We start from the raw sequence: 18,705 nt of genomic DNA on the forward strand, positions 1-18,705 counted from the left end.
CCCGGCAATTCATTTTTGTCTTCTGTGGGGGACATGAGTCTGAGATCTCTAAGTCAAGCACCATTTATGCATCTATTTGTGTCCTACTGTCCTGTACAGAGGACATCCTGGGCTTTCTAATGATGTCACCGTTGTGTTGGTGTGACTAACAGAGCACATGGACTTAGTTTTTTTTTTAAATGGCTTGTATCCCATGTTCCATATTTTATGGCAACAGGGGAGGTAAGTGATCATTCTTTTGCAGATATTATATTTCTTCTGCTAATAATCAAATTGTTCCTTCAATATGAGAGTCTTAACTTCAATTTAGCAAGATTTCAGAAATATAGAGTAATTTTAACTGTTTCAAAACACAACTTTTATTCAATGTCCTCTGTAGGGGACAACAGGACTTACTACTTCCCGTTTTTAACCAATTTCCAGTCCCAGTTCAGTTCAGTTCAGTTCAGTTCAGTTCAGTTCAGTTCTAGCCAATTCAAAGAGGTCAAGGCAGATTCTTCAAGGTTATGCAGTCCAACAAAGTCACAAATGATCTTGATGTCTCTGATGAGAAAAAGAATGATGCCCTTTGGAAGGTGAAACCTCTCAGAGTGCAATAATGTTCATAATAATAATAATATGTCCACAAGGGACATATGATCAACAACAACAAAAAAAAAATGTTTTGAAACATTTTGCTGCAACATGTTTCTTTCAACCCAAATACTTCTGGGTTGTCAAAACCTTTTTTCTTCTACTGCTTGCACACTACTAGATTACTTGTATACCACTGGACTACTTAACTACCGTACTGTATTATATTGCATTATTCATATCATTGTACTTTGCACAGCATTTTTGCAACATTGAAGCCTCTGTAAAGCCATTACTGTAGGATTACTTCTTTTACTTATTTACTTACTTATTATTATTGTGACTTTGTACTTGTAACACAGTAATAAACATGGTTAAAACGATCATCTTGATCTCATAGAGGGAGAGTCCTTGCATCAATACTGTAGCTCTGTCTATGAATGTGAGAGTGTTTACATTTCTCTACAATGTCTACAAAGAAGGTGGTGGGGTGACTGCTTTGTTGTATTGTAGATAGAACAACATGTTTTTCAGGATCAAGCGCAGTAGTTCAGTACATATTTAACACTCTAATGAAAGGGAAGTCTCATGACAAAATAATTCAGAAGGCTCTCATCATTTAGAGACAGGGAACTGCTTGTGTGTGTGTGTGTGTGTGTGTGTGTGTGTGTGTGTGTGTGTGCGTGTGTGTGTGTGTGTGTGTGTGTGTGTGTGTGTGTGTGTGTGTGTGTGAGTGTGTGTGTGTGTGTGTGTGTGTAAGAGAGAGAGAGAGAGAGAGAGTGTGTGTTCTTGGACCTTAACTCTTAAAAATGCAAATTCTTTACATCAGATTTGACTGTTGACTATGGCTCATTAGTCTACAAAGTCCTCAAGGCCAACATTAGTCTACAAAGTCCTCAAGGCACACAAACACTCATGGGTGTGCCCCTCAAGTAATTTTACGACAATAATGTCTACCTATTTCGGGGACGTGTTTTTGCCTCATGAACAGTCATTTTAGAACTAGTGACTGAAAAAAAAAAAATCCTGTAGCATCTCTTAAAAGTTTGTTTGGTGGTCAGAGAGGCTAACAGAGGCTAAGAGATTAGGACGTTTCCTTATGATCAGAGTCTGACTTACGAGAGATGAGGTCGAAGCACTTGCTGTCCTCCACACTGGGTTTGACCTGGCAGGTGAGCAGGTTGAGTTTGGCGGGTGGCTTGTTCGGCTGGGGGGTCAGAGGTCAGGGGTCATGTCAGGGTGAGCAGTGATATACAGAGGAATGGCTGTGTAATTAAATACCAAACAAACCCTGTTTATTCTGCTGACTCATCCTCTGGAGGGACTATACGACAGAGGAGCCACAACACTCAACAACTTAAAGTAAATATACAGGGTGGATTTTCAAACAGGTGCGAGCAGATCTGAGGTTTGAGCCTGATTTGTGCTCTTGGCACAAAGTGACTGTTTCGTACACACCTCTGTGCTCCACCTGCACCTGTCTCACAGAGAAGGGTGTGTGTCGTCTTCACAAAACTACGCTAATGCACCTCACGCCTCAATTTAGAAATGAGAAAAATCACCCTAATAGTGTTTATCTAATACAGTTGCAAGAAAAAGTATGTGAGCCCAGTCAGAGTCCTGAGTGACCTCAACCCGATTGAGATGCTGTGGCGTGACCTCAAGAGAGCTGATTCACACCAGACACCCCGAGAATATTGCTGAACTGAAGCAGTTTTGTAAAGAGGAATGGTCCAAAATTCCTCCTGTCCGTTGTCCAGGTCTCACCTGCAACTACAGGAAATGTTTGGTTGAGGTTATTGCTGCCAAAGGAGGGTCAACCCGTTATTAAATCCAAGGGTTCACATACTTTTTCCACCCCCCCACCGTGAATGTTTACATGGTGTGTTCAATAAAAACATATTGTTGTTTGTGTGGTATTAGTTTAAGCAGACTGTTTGTCTATTGTGGGGCGGCTGTGGCGCAGGAGGTAGAGTCGCCGTCTAATGATCACAAGGTTGGCAGATCAGCGGTTCCAGCCCCGGCTGGCCACATGTCGAAGTGTCCTTGGGCAAGACACTGAACCCCAAAATTGCTCCCAGTGAGTGGGCCAGCGCCTTGCATGGCAGCTTGCCGCCATTGGTGTGTGAGTGTGTGTGTGAATGGGGGAATGAGAGGCCGTTGTAAAGCGCTTTGGAGCAGCAAAAAAGGCGCTATATAAGTGCAGTCCATTTACCATTATTGTTGTGACTTAGATGATGATCAGAACACATTTTATGACCAATTTATGCAGAAATACAGGTCATTCCAAAGGGTTCACATACTTTTTCTTGCAACTGTATCTTGAGTGAGTATCAATGATATGTATAAGAGTACAATGTGCACATTATCCACTGTCATCATTCATACAAGTTGTTACATAATTGAGTACGGGTTGATTGTGTAATCCTAAAAGGTACTCCTTAAGTAATTCTTGAAAAGGAAGGTAACCATCACAGTGTACTAGCATGAACTCACAGTTCCATGTGCAATAGTTAGGTAGCAGTTCTGCACTGTGCACTTCCTCTTCTGCCACATCTTCCTCAACCTGCGATGTGGACGCACGCACATGCAGACACACACATGCACGCAAACATTGACACACACACACACACACACACACACACACACACACACACACACACACCTTGGTGAACTGCCTTCATTTTGTCATGGTATGACGGTGTGATCACATTTTGTTTTGTTGTCCCACAGTTATTTTCCATCATCTCTCTATGGCACAAATCAGTGAATTCACATCCTTTTACATACATTTACACAATATTTGGGTCTAGATTGCTGTAACATACCATTTGCCGCCATGACCAGATATACAACGTTACAACCAAAAACCTACATCGGTTTTTCTAAAATGCCCATGGGGGATTGTCCATTTACCCGTCACTTCTCTTGTAGAGGTACCCTGCTTTCTCAGTGCCGTACTGCTTGTTGCCTTGCAGCTGGTGCATGCTGTAAACGGTCTGCTTGCTCAGAGAATCCTGGGTTGACAGAAAGGTACAGGTAAAATGGGTATTTCAAATATTTGAAAACTTGTGTTTGATTCAGCTTGCCTTGCCCAGACAATATGGTGTGGCACTTCAGTAAAACAAACCAGAGAGATGGTTTTGCTATGTAACTGCCCTCAAAAGTTGCTAATTTGGTAATATATCTGGTAGCGGATTGAGGCTGTAATGTGGCCCTTCAAGGTTTATCTCCTGTTTAGCATTTTCTTCATAACCACATCAATGCTAAATGAATAACTGACTGAGTGAACCTAGTACAACCTAAGTCAAAAACAAGGAAAACCTTCAAAAATAACAAACTGTCATGTTGGTAGTTTGAATAATTAGTAATAATAAGTTATGTAGATATGATGACAGAGTAAGTCAAACTATAAAGTGGATCAAATAGAGACGTGATCGTCTATCAGTGCAATTTGGCATGCAATTTGCCACATGGTGTACCATAGAGAAACAGTTACTGTACCAAAGTGTACCTTGTAGAAACCACTACCTCTGTTCTACATACTAGCGACATGATGCATTGAGATGTCGAAGGAAAGCCCTAGTGTGACACACAGGCCAGGGGCCTCATTTATAAAACTTGCTTACGTGTGCACACTGCACATATCTTATTCGCCCTTGTCCTGTACGCATTACACTGTACATCTGTATATATATATCTATATAAACTCCTCAAAAAAAGTTTGGAAACGTTATTTCGGTCGATTATTCCTCCCCTTTAATAATACCAATTGGTATTGTATTTTATATCGTTGGAAAGCCTGATTAGTCACCTTTACAACAAGGTACAACTTGTAAGGATCATGCATTCGTGGAAGGAGCAACACAGCTAAACGTGTGTCAAACTCCACTTGCGTGCGCGTCGTTTTATAAATCCGAATGTTGGTGTGCGTGAATGTTCTTGCTTTGCGTACGTACACAAGCTTTTTACGCCAGTTCTAAGCAAAGCTTTATAAATGAGGCCCCAGATGAACACACAGTATACATGCACATAACAGACACATGTGTGACAGGTTACAGACAAGCTCTTCTGACCAAAGACCTTGAAGAGCATCCAGACTGTAGACTTTCTCTCTAAATGGTGTTTTGTACAAACCTCAATAGCTCTGAGACTTACACATGCAACACTGGTTACAACAATTACAGATGAGTTTACAAACGGCACATTTTAAGCACATGCAAGCACAGTATGTTACAGTACAGAATGACTAGCTATCGAATTCAACTTACTCTCCTTGACTGTGTGAGTAGCAGCAGTGAATAGATAAAACCACAGTGTTTATACTGTATCTCTAAAAGATTACATCAACATAAATCAATCAATCAAATCAGACTAGATTTTTCTAGCACATTCCATACACAACTGCAAGGCAATCCACTTTACAGAATAATGTAGAACAGCCAGATAATTAATTAATACAGTAAAACAGAGATCAAGATTGGATTATAGAGACTATTGCAGTGCTAAAAAAAAATATAAGAACAATGGAAAATAAATTATTGTGTATGTGTATACAGTATGTGTCTGCACCGTGTCAGGCATTTCCCTCATTGACAAACATGGATTTATTAAGTCACATCTTTCCCCCTGCTGTATATTGGCATTGGCAACATTGTCCTCACCTCTTTGAGCTCAGGCTGCAGTGAGGGTCGGAGCTGGTCTCTGAGAGAACAGAGTTGCTTCTTCTCCTCGTCCTGCCTATGTTTGATCTAGACACACACACACACACACACACACGCTAAATAACACACTACTCATTCTCATCAACACACACTTAAACACCTTCTACCCATCCTGCACACACTACCCATCCTAAAACCCTCAAGATCACTCACTCATCATCATGTGTAGGGTACACATGAAGGGGTAAAAAAATAAGTCTGCCCTCCTTCTTTGGATCCCTTCCCGTGATGGGCCAAATGGATCGTTTCACTTTGAGGTCCTTCAGTCTCTCTCTCTCTCCCTCTCTCCCTTTCACAGTATGCTTTATTATTAACTATACAGAGTCAGACCTCCCTACCAATTATACAACAACACACGCATCCCTACACACTCAACTACACACTCAACAACTACACACTCCTCTCATTCCACCGACACAGACTCATTCTCACATTCCTCTCCCCTCCCAGCACATTCCTGGCGACTCCAACTCTCCGTTAATTAACTCTGAGCGTCCCCATTCACCACCCTCACAACATTTTAGGGCAGCACCCCCTCGAGAAATCTACTTCCTACGTGGCTGTGGTGTTGAGTAGGGTTGGAGGGCTGGTGACCCCTGAAGGACAGCCCGAGTATGGCTGTGTGCCTGGCAGCATGGTGGTCATCATTACTTTATACTCATGTACGGTGTTCGTTTGAATACTTCCAACATGCTGACAACACTCACCGTGCCCAGGGCCCCCGTCAGCTCTTCCATATACTGCTTCAGCTTCTCTGTGGCCATCAAACACTCCTGGAAGAAACTGACACAGGGGAGGGAAAAGGTGTGGTGAGAGGTGTGTGTGTGTGTGTGTGTCCCTGTGTCTCTATGTGTTGTAGCACAAGCCAGGCTTGGGGAGGGGAGAGGGGGGGGGGGGCAGATGCTGCATTTTACACCACAATGACGGCAGCACCACACACAAATGTAGCCTTAGGCCGTGACACTCACACTTGACTTCTTTTTTAAGAAAAAAGCGCAGCCTTCACCGCCTTTTTCCCAGAATGCATTTCGCACCGGCGAATATAGGCGGCGGCAGCTGCGCTTTTCTCACGCCTTTTCCCATAGGGTTGTATGTAAAAAGGCGGCGAAGGCTGCGCTTTTTTCTAAAAAAAGAAGTCAAGTGTGAACACGGTCTTATAGAGGTATCCATTGAGACTTGTTTTTTCAGGCTGGCTCTCATCTTGTATTATGATAATGCAATCAGACTACCTAACCTTTATACTTACTTCCAGTCTACATAAAGGCAATATCTTGGTCCGGTCTCTCTAACCTAGATTAAACCTACTCCTATGCTAAAAAGTCAATTTAATGTAAAGTCTCAAGTGGTAGTCAAGTGGTAGTCTAGGATATGGCTTAACTGCCCCTCCATACAGTGCCCCCCATAAGTATTAGAAAGAGCATTTTGTCGTGACAGTTTCTCAGGTGTTTTTGGTCAGTCAGGTGTGTTCCGTAACATCATTAATGTCATTAACATCTGCTATTGTATCAATAAAACAAAAAGACATCAATGAAAGGAAGCCGTTGTGAGTCTGAGATATCTGAAAAATCTATCAGAAACATAGCCAAAACCTTAGACTTAGTACCAAAAGCAACAGTTTGTAACATAATTTACAAAAGTAAGAAAGCACTGGAGAGCTCAGCGATCTCAAACCGGTTGGCAGGCCAAGGAAGACTTCTACATTGGATGATCAAAGAATGCTCACCATAAATAAGAAATAAATCCAAAAGAACTGTCCCACAGATCAAGAACACTCTGCAGGAGGTTGGCGTAAATGTGTCAGAGACTACTGCAGAACACATCACCACGGGACTACCGGGGCTTCACTGCAGTGGTATAGTCTAGTTTTTTCTAGTGGGTATACTGTGATTTTGCCCTCCCAGTCAGAGCGACACCTGTCCCGTAGCGACACCCCATAAGCACCACCACACTCACTTATGCACACAGTATGCATCTACACCGGTGTTTGCTGCCTTGGGGGGGTGGCATGGACTGTACTTGTACATCAAGCTGCCTCACGCTACAGAAACAGGAGATAGGCTCCTGCCCCCTAAGGGCCGTTAGGCTCGAGAACCATCGGTTCTCAAGGCTACTTATGTGGTCTTGACTACATGTCCACTTTCTCACCTGGTTCTTGCTGTCTCTCTGGTGTGCCGACACCATCCTGCTCTCTCTCATTCTCTCCCTCTCTATCCTCCTCTCTCCCTCTTTTGCTGTCAACCAAAAGGCAAATATAACAACCAGAGTATTTATAATTTAATAAGAGGTATACATTGAATTCATATCAAATCATAACATCATTCTAATTGAATATTGGGTTGCTGTGGGCAATGCAGTCAGATACTGTCTTTACTTACTCTCTCACCTGTAAGAAAAGCGTACAAAAAACAGACATTTCCAATGAGTGAGGGTTTGTTCCAATGCTTCAATCCACTGTCCATGTACTGTAAATATACCATTATGGTATTACCATAAAGCCCAATTCTAGCAGAATAAGAAAGATTGTATATCTACTTTAAGTAAAATAATAAAGTGCATCCAGTTAGCTCTTTAGCTGGCATGTGTGCAGCAGACTAGCTCATCTAATCACCTCTGAGCACGCTAGCTAGCTTGCTAGTTCTTTGACACTATTATTCACATCATGAAACTATAATCAGACACTTTCTAGTCACAATAATAACGACTCATTTGAACCAACTTTCTCTGTCAGAACACAGTAATTATATTTGCTAACGTTTCAACTTGTTTACTTTCTTCTGCAGAGCTTTCACCCTGCAAAAACTCTCTTGCGTCAAAACAAAACAAAACCATTCTCCAGCGCGGCACGAAGCGAAGTGTGGAGGTAGGTCTGGCCCGCCCACCCCAAGGCAATTTCCCCAAGGGGAAATACTGAGAGCATTCTGAACAACTGGTTATGCGATAACAAACATGTCCGAAAGTTCGAAGTAAGTGCTTCGTAACACAGACGGGGTGAATTTTATGAATAAAAGTGTGAAAGTTCTGTCACAAAACGCGGTTACGTATCCTCGCACATTTTTAAGTGGGTATACGCAAATCCTTGGCCTTTCCTAGTGGGTATACGGCGTAGTCCTGCGTATCACGTAGACTACACCACTGCTTCACTGCAAGGTGCAAACCACTAGTTATCCTCAAAAAGGATGGTCAGGTTACAGTACTGCTAAAAAACATCTAAAAAAGCCAGCAGAGGTCTGGAAAACGGTCTTGTGAACAGATAAGACTAATATTATCAGGTACCAGAGTGATTGCAAGAGGAACGTTTGAATCTGCCCAAGATGTACAGCATACCACCTCATCTGTAAAACATGGTGGAGGGAGGTGTTATGGTTTGGGCATGTATAGCCGCCACAAGAACTGGCTAATTTGTCTTAATTGATGACGTCTAGTGCTGACAGCAGCAGTAAGAAATACAGAAACATCTTGTCCGCTTGAGTACTGTAAGCAAATGCCTCCAAATTCATTGGATAGTTCTACATTGTACAGGATGACCCCAAAACATACTGCCAAAGCAACTAGGGAGTTTTTCAGGACCACAAAATGAAATGTCCTTGACTGGCCAAGTCAATTTTCTGATTTAAATCCAATTAAACATGGATTTCATTTCCTGGTGATAGGCTTTTAGGCAAAAAGACTCACAACAAACAACAACTGAAGACGGCTGCTGTACAGGCCTGGCAAAGCATCACCAAATAATATACCGCCCATGTAATTGTTTGATTTCAAAGCCTAAAGAAAGCAAAATGCTGCTTCTTTCCTTCTTTTACAGTTTTCTTACGAATGCTACGGTTAGAAACGACGCATGTATCACTTCGCTTCGCTTTTGGTGAGAACGCTGCTCGAGGCTGTCCATAGGAAGATTGCATGCGTCTTGATCTGGATAAGAGCGGGACGAACGGACGAATTTTCACATTTTCTGACCAATCAACTACCATGTCTGTTGCTTCGATTGCGTGCTTTGATTGCTTCGATGACGTATGTTACTTCGTTTACATAAAGGGCTGTGAGAACGCAAATCAGAGAAATAATGTATGTAACAATGTTGCAATCTCATCCACTTGCTCCGGGTCATGATTCGGATTCTCATGTGAGAACATGACCTCACTTACTTGTACTGGGAGTGGTAGTGCTTGATGAGGTTCTGGAGCAGGTCCACACCTTTCTTGGTCTTGATTTCGTTCACTTTGATGAGGTACTGTAACAAAGACGCAGGGGAAGAGAGAGGGTTCGAGGTCTAATCATTCATCAACTACACAGAAAAAAGTCCATAATGGGTGCATCTCAAATGTCGTTCCTCTATCTGCACTGATTACAGAATGGGGCAGGTTAATTAAGGTTAATCGATACAATTTAATGTACACCATATTCTCGGCAGACTGCATAAACACACTGACCTCATGAGGAGCCTCATAAGGGCCTGACTACTCACACATCTGTAGCAACACCACATTCTTAATAACAACCAAGCTGTTAACCAAGCTCCAAGTCTTTCACCTCACTCACACACACACACACACACACACACATCTCTGATACCTCCAGACTCTCACCTCATACACACACCTCTGATCCCTCCAGACTCTCACCTCACACACACACACACACACACACACACACACACACACACACACACACACACACACACACACCTCTGATATCTCCAGACTCTCACCTCACACATGTGCAGCTGGAACATCCGCCGTTCCTTCTCCAGCTCCTCTGCGATCTCCCCCCCGCTCACCTCTGTCCGCACCATGCCATACTGCTTGGCCAGTTCCCTCTTCTCCTTCTCGATCTTGGTGCTGAGAGATCCAGAAACATATTGCTCACAGCTCAGATTGGTCACCCGGATTAACCCTGCATAGGGTTTGATCTCAGATCCAAAAACACACCGCTCTGAGATTAAATGGATGAAAACAACTTTTACAACACTGCAGAAAGTGGATTGCTTTATCATGCAGTTTGGGAAATGGAAAGCAAACTAGCATTTCACTTGGAACAAATTGATTCTTGATTGATCTTAACATCTGTTTCAGATGGCCTTGGGAAGTCACATAGTTTCCTCATGTGGACCGCTTGAAAGTGCTGCGAAACTGAAAGCACACTCACAATTTATTCTCATAGTCCTTCCAGGCCTTGTCGAACGGCTTCTTCAGATCCTGAGGGGTGAGAACAAAACATTCTCATTATTTTATTCAATCTTCATCCATCCTAAGTCATTCAACTTATTTGTTGTCATTTGTTGAGTCATTTGTTGGTGACATTTTTGCATTTTAGCACATTTTAAGAGTGTCATAGCAAAGGGTTTTCACATGTTTTGTCCTTCTGGGGTATTGTGTGTGGATTGATGCCAAATAACTTTTTTATTTAATCCATTTTAAATGGAGTCTAATACACAACAAAATGTGGAAAAAGTGAAGGGGTCTGAATACTTTCCGAATGCACTGTAACTCCAGTATCCACTGAAGAAAACTCTTTTGAACCTGAACACCCCCTTGTGTGTCAGTCCAACTAGGTTGCCTAGTAAAACACCATGTTCTTTATCAGAATCAGAATCATCTGAATTAGTATATTCGCACTTATAGGAAATTGACTTGGTGTGGTTGGTGCATAATACATAAAGACACAGACGGCAATAAAATAAAAAGCAACAACAATGTAATAAGCAGCACTATCAAAAAACCCTGAAGAGACAAAAGAGTTTTATTGACTGATTGAGATTTTTATATTTTATATATTAAGGCAGGAAGTTTTGTTAAAAAAACAAAAAAAAAAATTGTTACACCCATCAAATAATGTGGTATTCAAAATAAAAGAATGTCATTCTTTTCTTGGTAGTTATATTTATGCCAGTCTAAGATTAGATTAGATTCAACTTTATTGTCATTGCATAGTTCAAGTACCAGACAACACAATGCATTTTAGCATTTAACCAAAAGCGCAAATAGTGATTTGAAACATACTATAAAAACATGACAATGATAGTGATAGGTACAGTATGGCGGTAGTTAAGAGGTATATAGAGTTATGAGCTATGTAATGTACAGATGTATAAAAGAGGCTATATCAAAGAGGTATGTGCAAAGGTAATACTGAAAATGAAAATAGGTATGAAATAGGCAAAAACACTATACTGAATGAACATTTTCTAGGGTACATTCATATGAATCACAATAAAAATGAATTATTGGCTTTATTCTGGAATATAACTAATATAAGGGCATAAGTGACACTCCAATGAACATAAAAAATGTTGCTGTTTTATTTTGTTTTGCTACGACACCTGTGATACTTGAGGGAAAGGCAAGATGACATTGGACTCACCCCCTTCACCTCCTTTAGGTCTCCTTTGACAAGAGAGTCCAGAAAGAAGTTGATGTTGTGTAGCATGCTCTTCAGCTACAAGGAAGACAAACATACACCAACTGTTAGCTCCCATTGGTATGGCATCCAATGGAAACTACAGTTAATGTTGACAAATGAAGAGGTTTCAATGGGTATTCATTCGTGGTAGAGACAAAAAGACAAAACAATAGACTGCAGAAGCACACAATGCATTTCGACTAGTGTTCTTGTCTGACGTCTTTCAGGAGCAATAAATGGTAACATACTGTACCCTACTTACACTACCACGAGAATTGAGAAATGGACAGCAACTTATGCTGAAAATATGCTATGGTTGCTAAAATTTGCAAACAATTCACTATAAGTGTGTGAAGGATTGATGCGGTCATGGCAACAAGAGTAGTGGGATCTTGATGCATGTCCTCCCTCCCTCCCTCCCTCCCTCCCTCCCTGCCTCCCTCCCTCCCTCCCTCCCTCCCTGCCTCCCTCCCTCCCTCCCTCCCTGCCTTCCTGCCTCTCCCTTCTTACCAGGTTCTTCATTGGCATCAGCAGCTCTTTGGAGAATTCAGCAAACTTGGTGAAGGCAGAGGCTACTTCCGGTTCTCCATTAGAGTGGAGGTTCACAGCAACTTTTTCCATCGAGAAGATGAACAGCTCCAGGTGGGAGATGTGATCTACAAGGGGAGTGAGACAGGAGGCTCTGTTTAGGTACAGCTCTGCAAAAAATTAAGAGACCACTGCGATGTTCAACATCATAGCTCCAACACTTGCTCGTTTTGATATTTAATATTTCTAATAATAATTATAATAATAACATGTTCATTTAAACCTGAATCATATTATTTCAGGTTATAAGAAGTATCTCATCAGGGTCAATGACGACATCTCCTGTGCGCCTGTGTTTGGTCTTGGAAAATGTAGTTCATATAAATGTAGTTCATATAGTGCTATTTTGGTACACAGTCTTTGGTACTCAGTCTTTGCTAGCTAACAGTAGTAATCAGATCATTTCAGAGAATTTGGGTATCGATGGTTGTGACTTCTGTGGTTTTACCTTGGCCTGAGGCCTGCTTCGCTTTAGCTGCCTTCTTCATCTTTTGCAGCACAGTCCTGTCACAGTCCAAGGCCTGGGAACAAACATAGACATTACATTCACTTAAAGGAAAATGTCACTGATTGTCACCACGACTCAACAGCAAGTTATTAGTGGTACTTTTAAAAAATAAATGTTTAGCAAATAACAAGAAAATAGCTTTTTTTTATAAGAACAGGAAGTCAACATTTAACCAAAGTTCTACCTGATAATGGTATGAGGTATAATGTCCCATTATACAGTGTGAAAGTACCAGAATATGTCCACTATATGGTGCTGTCCATGCCATTAGGTGAATATAGTATGAAATTGTTTTATTGTTCACAGTGATAATTTTTAACTTTACTTATGTCTCTTTGCAATATAACATCAGAAAGAAAAGTGACTAAATGGACAAGATGGGCTTGCAAACCATGAATCCTAACCCCAACCTGCCACACAGTGAATCACTGATGATTTCTCGACCCGTGAAACAGCCCATCTAGAAAAGGACTAAATCAGAGGCATTTAGAGGCATGCCGGAATGCCTTAAGATTAAAATCTGAGTGGTATTTTCAGCAACAAACTTCAATTACATGTTTTGGGGACCCCAGAGACATACATTAACTTGTGGAAAAAGAGCATAATAGCTTTAACACCTCTTCCATCATGTTTCACAGATCTTGGGCAGATGCTTTTTTTCTCCAAGCTTTTTTCTTGCAATCACTCTTGTACAAGATAATATCCGTCGTATCTGTCCACAAGCAGACTTTGTTTCGGACGGTTTTCAGGATACTTTTTAGCTAACTATAAGTGAGCGTACCTTTTGAGGATAACTAGTGGTTTGCACCATGCAGCGAAGCGTCTGTTTGACTGGTGACGCCTTCTGTGGTAGTTATGATTACCACATAACCCGTTATGATAGTCTCTGACACATTCCCGCCTACCATCCTGGAGAGTGTTCTTGATCTGTGGGACAGTTGTTTTGTGTGGTTTTTCTTAATTATGGTGAGCATCGGTCATCCACTGTAGTAGAAGCCACATACCAGCCCGTTAACGATGTTGTTGTTTTGTGTCTGATTCCTGGTTAGAAGCTGTGATGTGAGGGTGAAATTGTCCTGACAGTGCAGGCTGTAGACCAGGGGAACTCTATACTCAGCACAGCTCCAGCCTTTCAACCTTTGTTTGCCACGGCAGCCATGTGTCTGGCCTTAGCTCCCATTGACTCAATGGTCATACAACCTTTCTACTAACCTGCGTAGCAACACAGTGGACTCCGGAGAGAACAGGGACATACAAGGCATGACATTGGCTGCCTATGAGATGTAAGGCTAAACTAGTTTCCATTGCATGGTTCTTCTCCCCAGAATTTCTTGAACAGAGTGGCATCTGACTCACATTTATTAAATGTCAAAATGCGCAAAGATACAGCTAACTTTCACTTTCGTTGTTAACAACGATGTCGTTGGCGATTGTTACAGACTTGTATGTTTTGTGTTATGTCCTGTGTCTGTCTTGGTTTTGCTTCTGTCTGTCTCCCCCTAGGTGAAGTGGTGTGCGTGTGGTTCCTCCCCTGTTGGTCGTTGGGTCCTGTCCATCATCATTGTCCCGTCAGCCCTCACCTGTGTTCAATCATCTACCAGCCCGTTGTCCAATCCCAGAAGATCTGTCTCCTACTTCAGTGATTCCCACAGCATGTTAATACTTTGGGGGGGCCCCAATATATAATATAATGGCTCCCCCCAAAGTATAATTTGTGCTCAGTGAGTAAAAAAAAAAAAATAGATACCAGTGTGGAGTTTTCTGTCTTAAATTTGATATAGATCATGGTTGGTTTGTGAGGATGTTCATACACACTTGGTAAGATGTGTGTGTGAAAGAAGACCACAAAAAACAGCAGTGACTGCTCTCAGCTGTTTAACACTTAAAGACCTAGACACCATCACCAGTTGTAGGTTGTCTGAAGTGCAGTGTTACTATGAAAATGTACTAGAATGCAGGAATTGAGAGAAAAAAATCTCAAAATGTTTCACGGGGGGGGCCCACGCATTATTATTAATTTTCCCAAACAGGACATTTTACGGGACGCTGGAGGAACTTCAAGCTCTAGTATAGTGTATCTGCATTCGTCATAACGACCGGTAAATTACTGATCTCTCTGTGGCGTGTGTGCTGCATGCGTATTGCGTACTGGCTGAGATTATTTCAACGCACAAAAAAGTGCAGTGGGTAAAAGAACACTGCATTTGTTCGGTACACACAGGAATTGAACCGAAGGACCCGTATACGAATACGTGTACCATTACACCCCTAATAGGCCTACATCCACACACTATCAGCATCTCCCTTCTCCACACACACACACACACACACACACACACACACACACACACACACACACACACATGATCAGCATCTCTTCCACACCAACCCCTTCTCCTTAGTGTGCTCTTTTTAAGCCATGAAATCAATGAGGGCGGTGGTGAATTACTACTATTCCACTGGACTAGTGCCTACATCCCTGTAATTTACTACTATATACTCCACTGGTAATTCACCTTGCTCACTATACCATGCCACTGAAATGAGCTTACCGTAGCTCCATATCAACTGCACAGGCACACAACGTCTTATACCAAAACTACACCAATGCAAGACATGAGAGCATACACCAACACAAGGGTGTATTTGTTTGGTGGTAATTGAGAAACTTATTACAGGATTCTCTGCCTGTCTCTATCCTTATAGACTAGGCAGAATTTGTGAAAATGTGCTTATTTAAGGTGCTGAAGGCAAATCGTGTTCATTTATGGCATACAACCTTTTAGGGTTATTGAACATATATAAATATATAAATAGTAGCATTTTTCTTTTCTCCTTACGCACAAAACACGTACCGAAACCGAACCGTGTATAAAATTACTAGGGGTATATGATTATTATATATATAATCATATATATATATATGAATATTATAAATAATAAAATAATAATATTATAATAAATGTTCTGTATGTTTTGTTCATAGTTGTGTATTTATATTCATATAAATATTTCATATTTGAAAATTCTGAAACAAACTAAAATGAATTGCTGTTGCAGGACTATTAATGTCAACTAATATTGAAATAGGCTACCTGTGCACTGGGTATAGCCTTGTCCAAAGAAGCCCCAGTTAGGGACAAAATGTTGTCCATAGAATAATCTATTTTGGGAGCAAAAAACAGCTTGCAGATGTAATTCTATTCTAAGAATCCTAGCAGTGTAGCCATGTTCTGCAGCATGATGCTATGCCCTTGGCCGTGGATCTGAATGTGGTCTATTGTTCGCCAGAGGCAGGAGGACCACACATCCTAGTGTCCTGGGATTTGCTTCAATTAGGCTACTTCATGACTGTACAAATAAATGACCTAGTCTTCCTGATTGGTACACTGTCAGTCCTGTGGTACAGACAGACACATGCAGCACAAGCGTGCGCGCACGCATGCACACCCCAGGCAAGGGAGGGCCTCTCCAGATTCTTCTCTCACTGCTCGGGCTCAGCTTGTCTCTCTCTGCTAGGGCTCAGCTTGTCTCTCACTGCTAGGGCTCAGCTTGTCTCACTGCTAGGGCTCAGCTTGTCTCACTGCTAGGGCTCAGCTTGTCTCACTGCTAGGGCTCAGCCTGTCCCACTGCTAGGGCTCAGCTTCTCTCACTGCTAGGGCTCAGCCTGTCTCTCACTGCTCGGGCTCAGCTTCTCTCACTGCTGGGCTCAGCTCGTCTCACTGCTAGGGCTCAGCTTGTCTCTCTCTGCTAGGGCTCAGCTTGTCTCTCACTGCTAGGGCTCAGCTTGTCTCACTGCTAGGGCTCAGCTTGTCTCACTGCTAGGGCTCAGCTTGTCTCACTGCTAGGGCTCAGCTTGTCTCTCTCTGCTAGGGCTCAGCTTGTCTCTCTCTGCTAGGGCTCAGCTTGTCTCTCTCTGCTAGGGCTCAGCTTGTCTCTCTCTGCTAGGGCTCAGCTTGTCTCTCACTGCTAGGGCTCAGCTTGTCACAACCTGGGTCATCACCATGGTAACATGTCCCTCTGTATTAGAGGTGGGGATTCTCCGACATTGTTCCAATTCTGACCTCTAAGGCATTCTCCAATATGTCTCCACAATAACTGGCAGAGAGGCATAGGTAGACTCTGCTGGGCTGATTCGTAAACGGGTCACAAACAGCTGGTCAACATGTACAAGTGTCTGGTGGTGATATAGTTTTTTGCAAACATGTTATAATGTACTCACAAGTCAACTGAATTATTTAGTTTTTGTCTTTAAATATTATTTTTAAAAGTCAGATTTAAAGCTCTTTTTAAATCAAGTGGTCACGATACAGTGTTGATGACCACAAATACTAAAGAAAAAAACAACCAACTCATATCAGCACAAAAAAACGGAGAAAAGGAAAACAGACAATAGTAGTAATAAGATCCTTCATTCATTCTAGTGGAGTATTGTTGACAAAGATGGGTGGGCATGTCTCAAATTCATGACTGAGTCTATGATTTCACTACGTTAGAATGTAATTGGATTGAATAGCAGGTGTCTTGCGGTACTACAAAGCACATAGGGGTGCTCACTGAAAATGACGGCCAATGTGTCATAATAAAAAACGGTCACTATGAATAAATAAATGACAACATAAAAACAACGTGGTGCTTTTTAACCACGTGCCTGTATAATAGTAGTCTAATTCATGGTTCCTGATATAGAGCAAATATGTGTTAAACAAAGGACATTACACACAAACGACGCGTGCAGATATTAGTCTGCAGCACCTGACTTTGGGGTGATATTAAATATGCAATATGACAAAAGAACACATGCGAATGAATTGGAGAACAACATATGTTGTTCTGTTCTCCAATTCATTCGCATGTGTTCTTTTGACAATAAAAGCGGCGAACACAAAGGAAAACGTCCAGCGCTGAGTCGACAAGCCCGATCCAACAGATTGAACGATAATGGGTCGATACCTGGATTGCAAAGGCACACCTTTGTGCAATAGGCACGTTTAGGTTACCTTGGCAAAGCACCACAAACTATGTCTCTCTTCCTCCAGAGTAGTGCAAACAGTAATCGATCAGAGCTCAATGACAACCATAAATGCATGGAAACAAATGAAAATGCTGCATTACATTACCTCTTCAATGTTGTTCACGGCGTTTCTACAACTTGACATTTTCGTAGTGAAAGACGAGGTCGTTGGAGAGCTATAGTCCTCCATGGTTTCGGCTATAAACTCATCGACAGAGATGAACTCAGGCATTATGTTAAAAAGAACAAGCTATTTAAAATAAATAAATAATAATAATAATAATAATAATATGATAATTTAATTAACAACGCGTCAAGTCCGATCTGCAGCTGACATCGCAAAAAACATTTTTAAAGAAAAAAAACTGTTTATCCGTTTATCCTTACGGCAAATCAGCTGAAATCCAGTGAGCACGGGAAAGGAGGAACTGATGCTGCGAGCGCGTGCGTCGTCAGTCTCGCGCTGTAAGGTTTGGATTCGCGCACGCCCGAGCACGCGTTGACACGGTTCATTGGTGATTGTCAACGGGCTCAATCTGGCTGTGTTCGAAATGGCATACTAGCATACTGCATACTAGCATACTCAATTAGTATATACTGCATACTGTTTACTAAATTCATAATAAGTATGCCAATACCAGCCGACCGAAAATCTAGTATACATGTCTTGCATACTCAAATTTCACATACTCTACTACAGTGTGAACGCACTGCATACTCAAGGACCCCAATTGAAATAAGCCAGTGGCTTTCTTGGGTTTTTATCCTGTTAGTTGACCTTGTATGTAATATGTACTTTCATGTACCTACTTCTGCAAATCTTCTAATAAAGTTTTCAATCAATCAATCAATACTCAAAATCTACGTCATATCTAGTATGAGTACTATGCTAGTATGCCATT

At 41.7% G+C, this 18,705-nt stretch overlaps 1 protein-coding gene across 1 annotated transcript in view; it reads right to left on the reverse strand.

Annotated features, from left to right (window-relative positions):
* Positions 1-18,035, reverse strand: part of unm_sa1614 (un-named sa1614) — a gene marked incomplete at its 5' end in the record, with an annotated part of 30,552 nt that extends 12,517 nt beyond the window's left edge. Inside the window, 12 exons of the mRNA XM_080547882.1 lie at positions 1,693-1,780; positions 3,070-3,139; positions 3,490-3,590; positions 5,238-5,324; positions 6,005-6,080; positions 9,440-9,525; positions 10,003-10,132; positions 10,440-10,489; positions 11,655-11,729; positions 12,204-12,349; positions 12,730-12,802; positions 17,910-18,035. Of these exons, the coding sequence (XP_080404008.1) occupies positions 1,693-1,780; positions 3,070-3,139; positions 3,490-3,590; positions 5,238-5,324; positions 6,005-6,080; positions 9,440-9,525; positions 10,003-10,132; positions 10,440-10,489; positions 11,655-11,729; positions 12,204-12,349; positions 12,730-12,802; positions 17,910-18,035 (1,108 nt within the window). The remainder of the gene's footprint in view (positions 1-1,692; positions 1,781-3,069; positions 3,140-3,489; positions 3,591-5,237; positions 5,325-6,004; positions 6,081-9,439; positions 9,526-10,002; positions 10,133-10,439; positions 10,490-11,654; positions 11,730-12,203; positions 12,350-12,729; positions 12,803-17,909) is intronic.
* Positions 18,036-18,705: the final 670 nt, after the last annotated feature.

The sequence above is a fragment of the Nansenia antarctica genome (assembly GCF_963989245.1).
Source record: "Nansenia antarctica genome assembly, chromosome: 18".
Lineage (NCBI taxonomy): Eukaryota > Metazoa > Chordata > Actinopteri > Argentiniformes > Microstomatidae > Nansenia > Nansenia antarctica.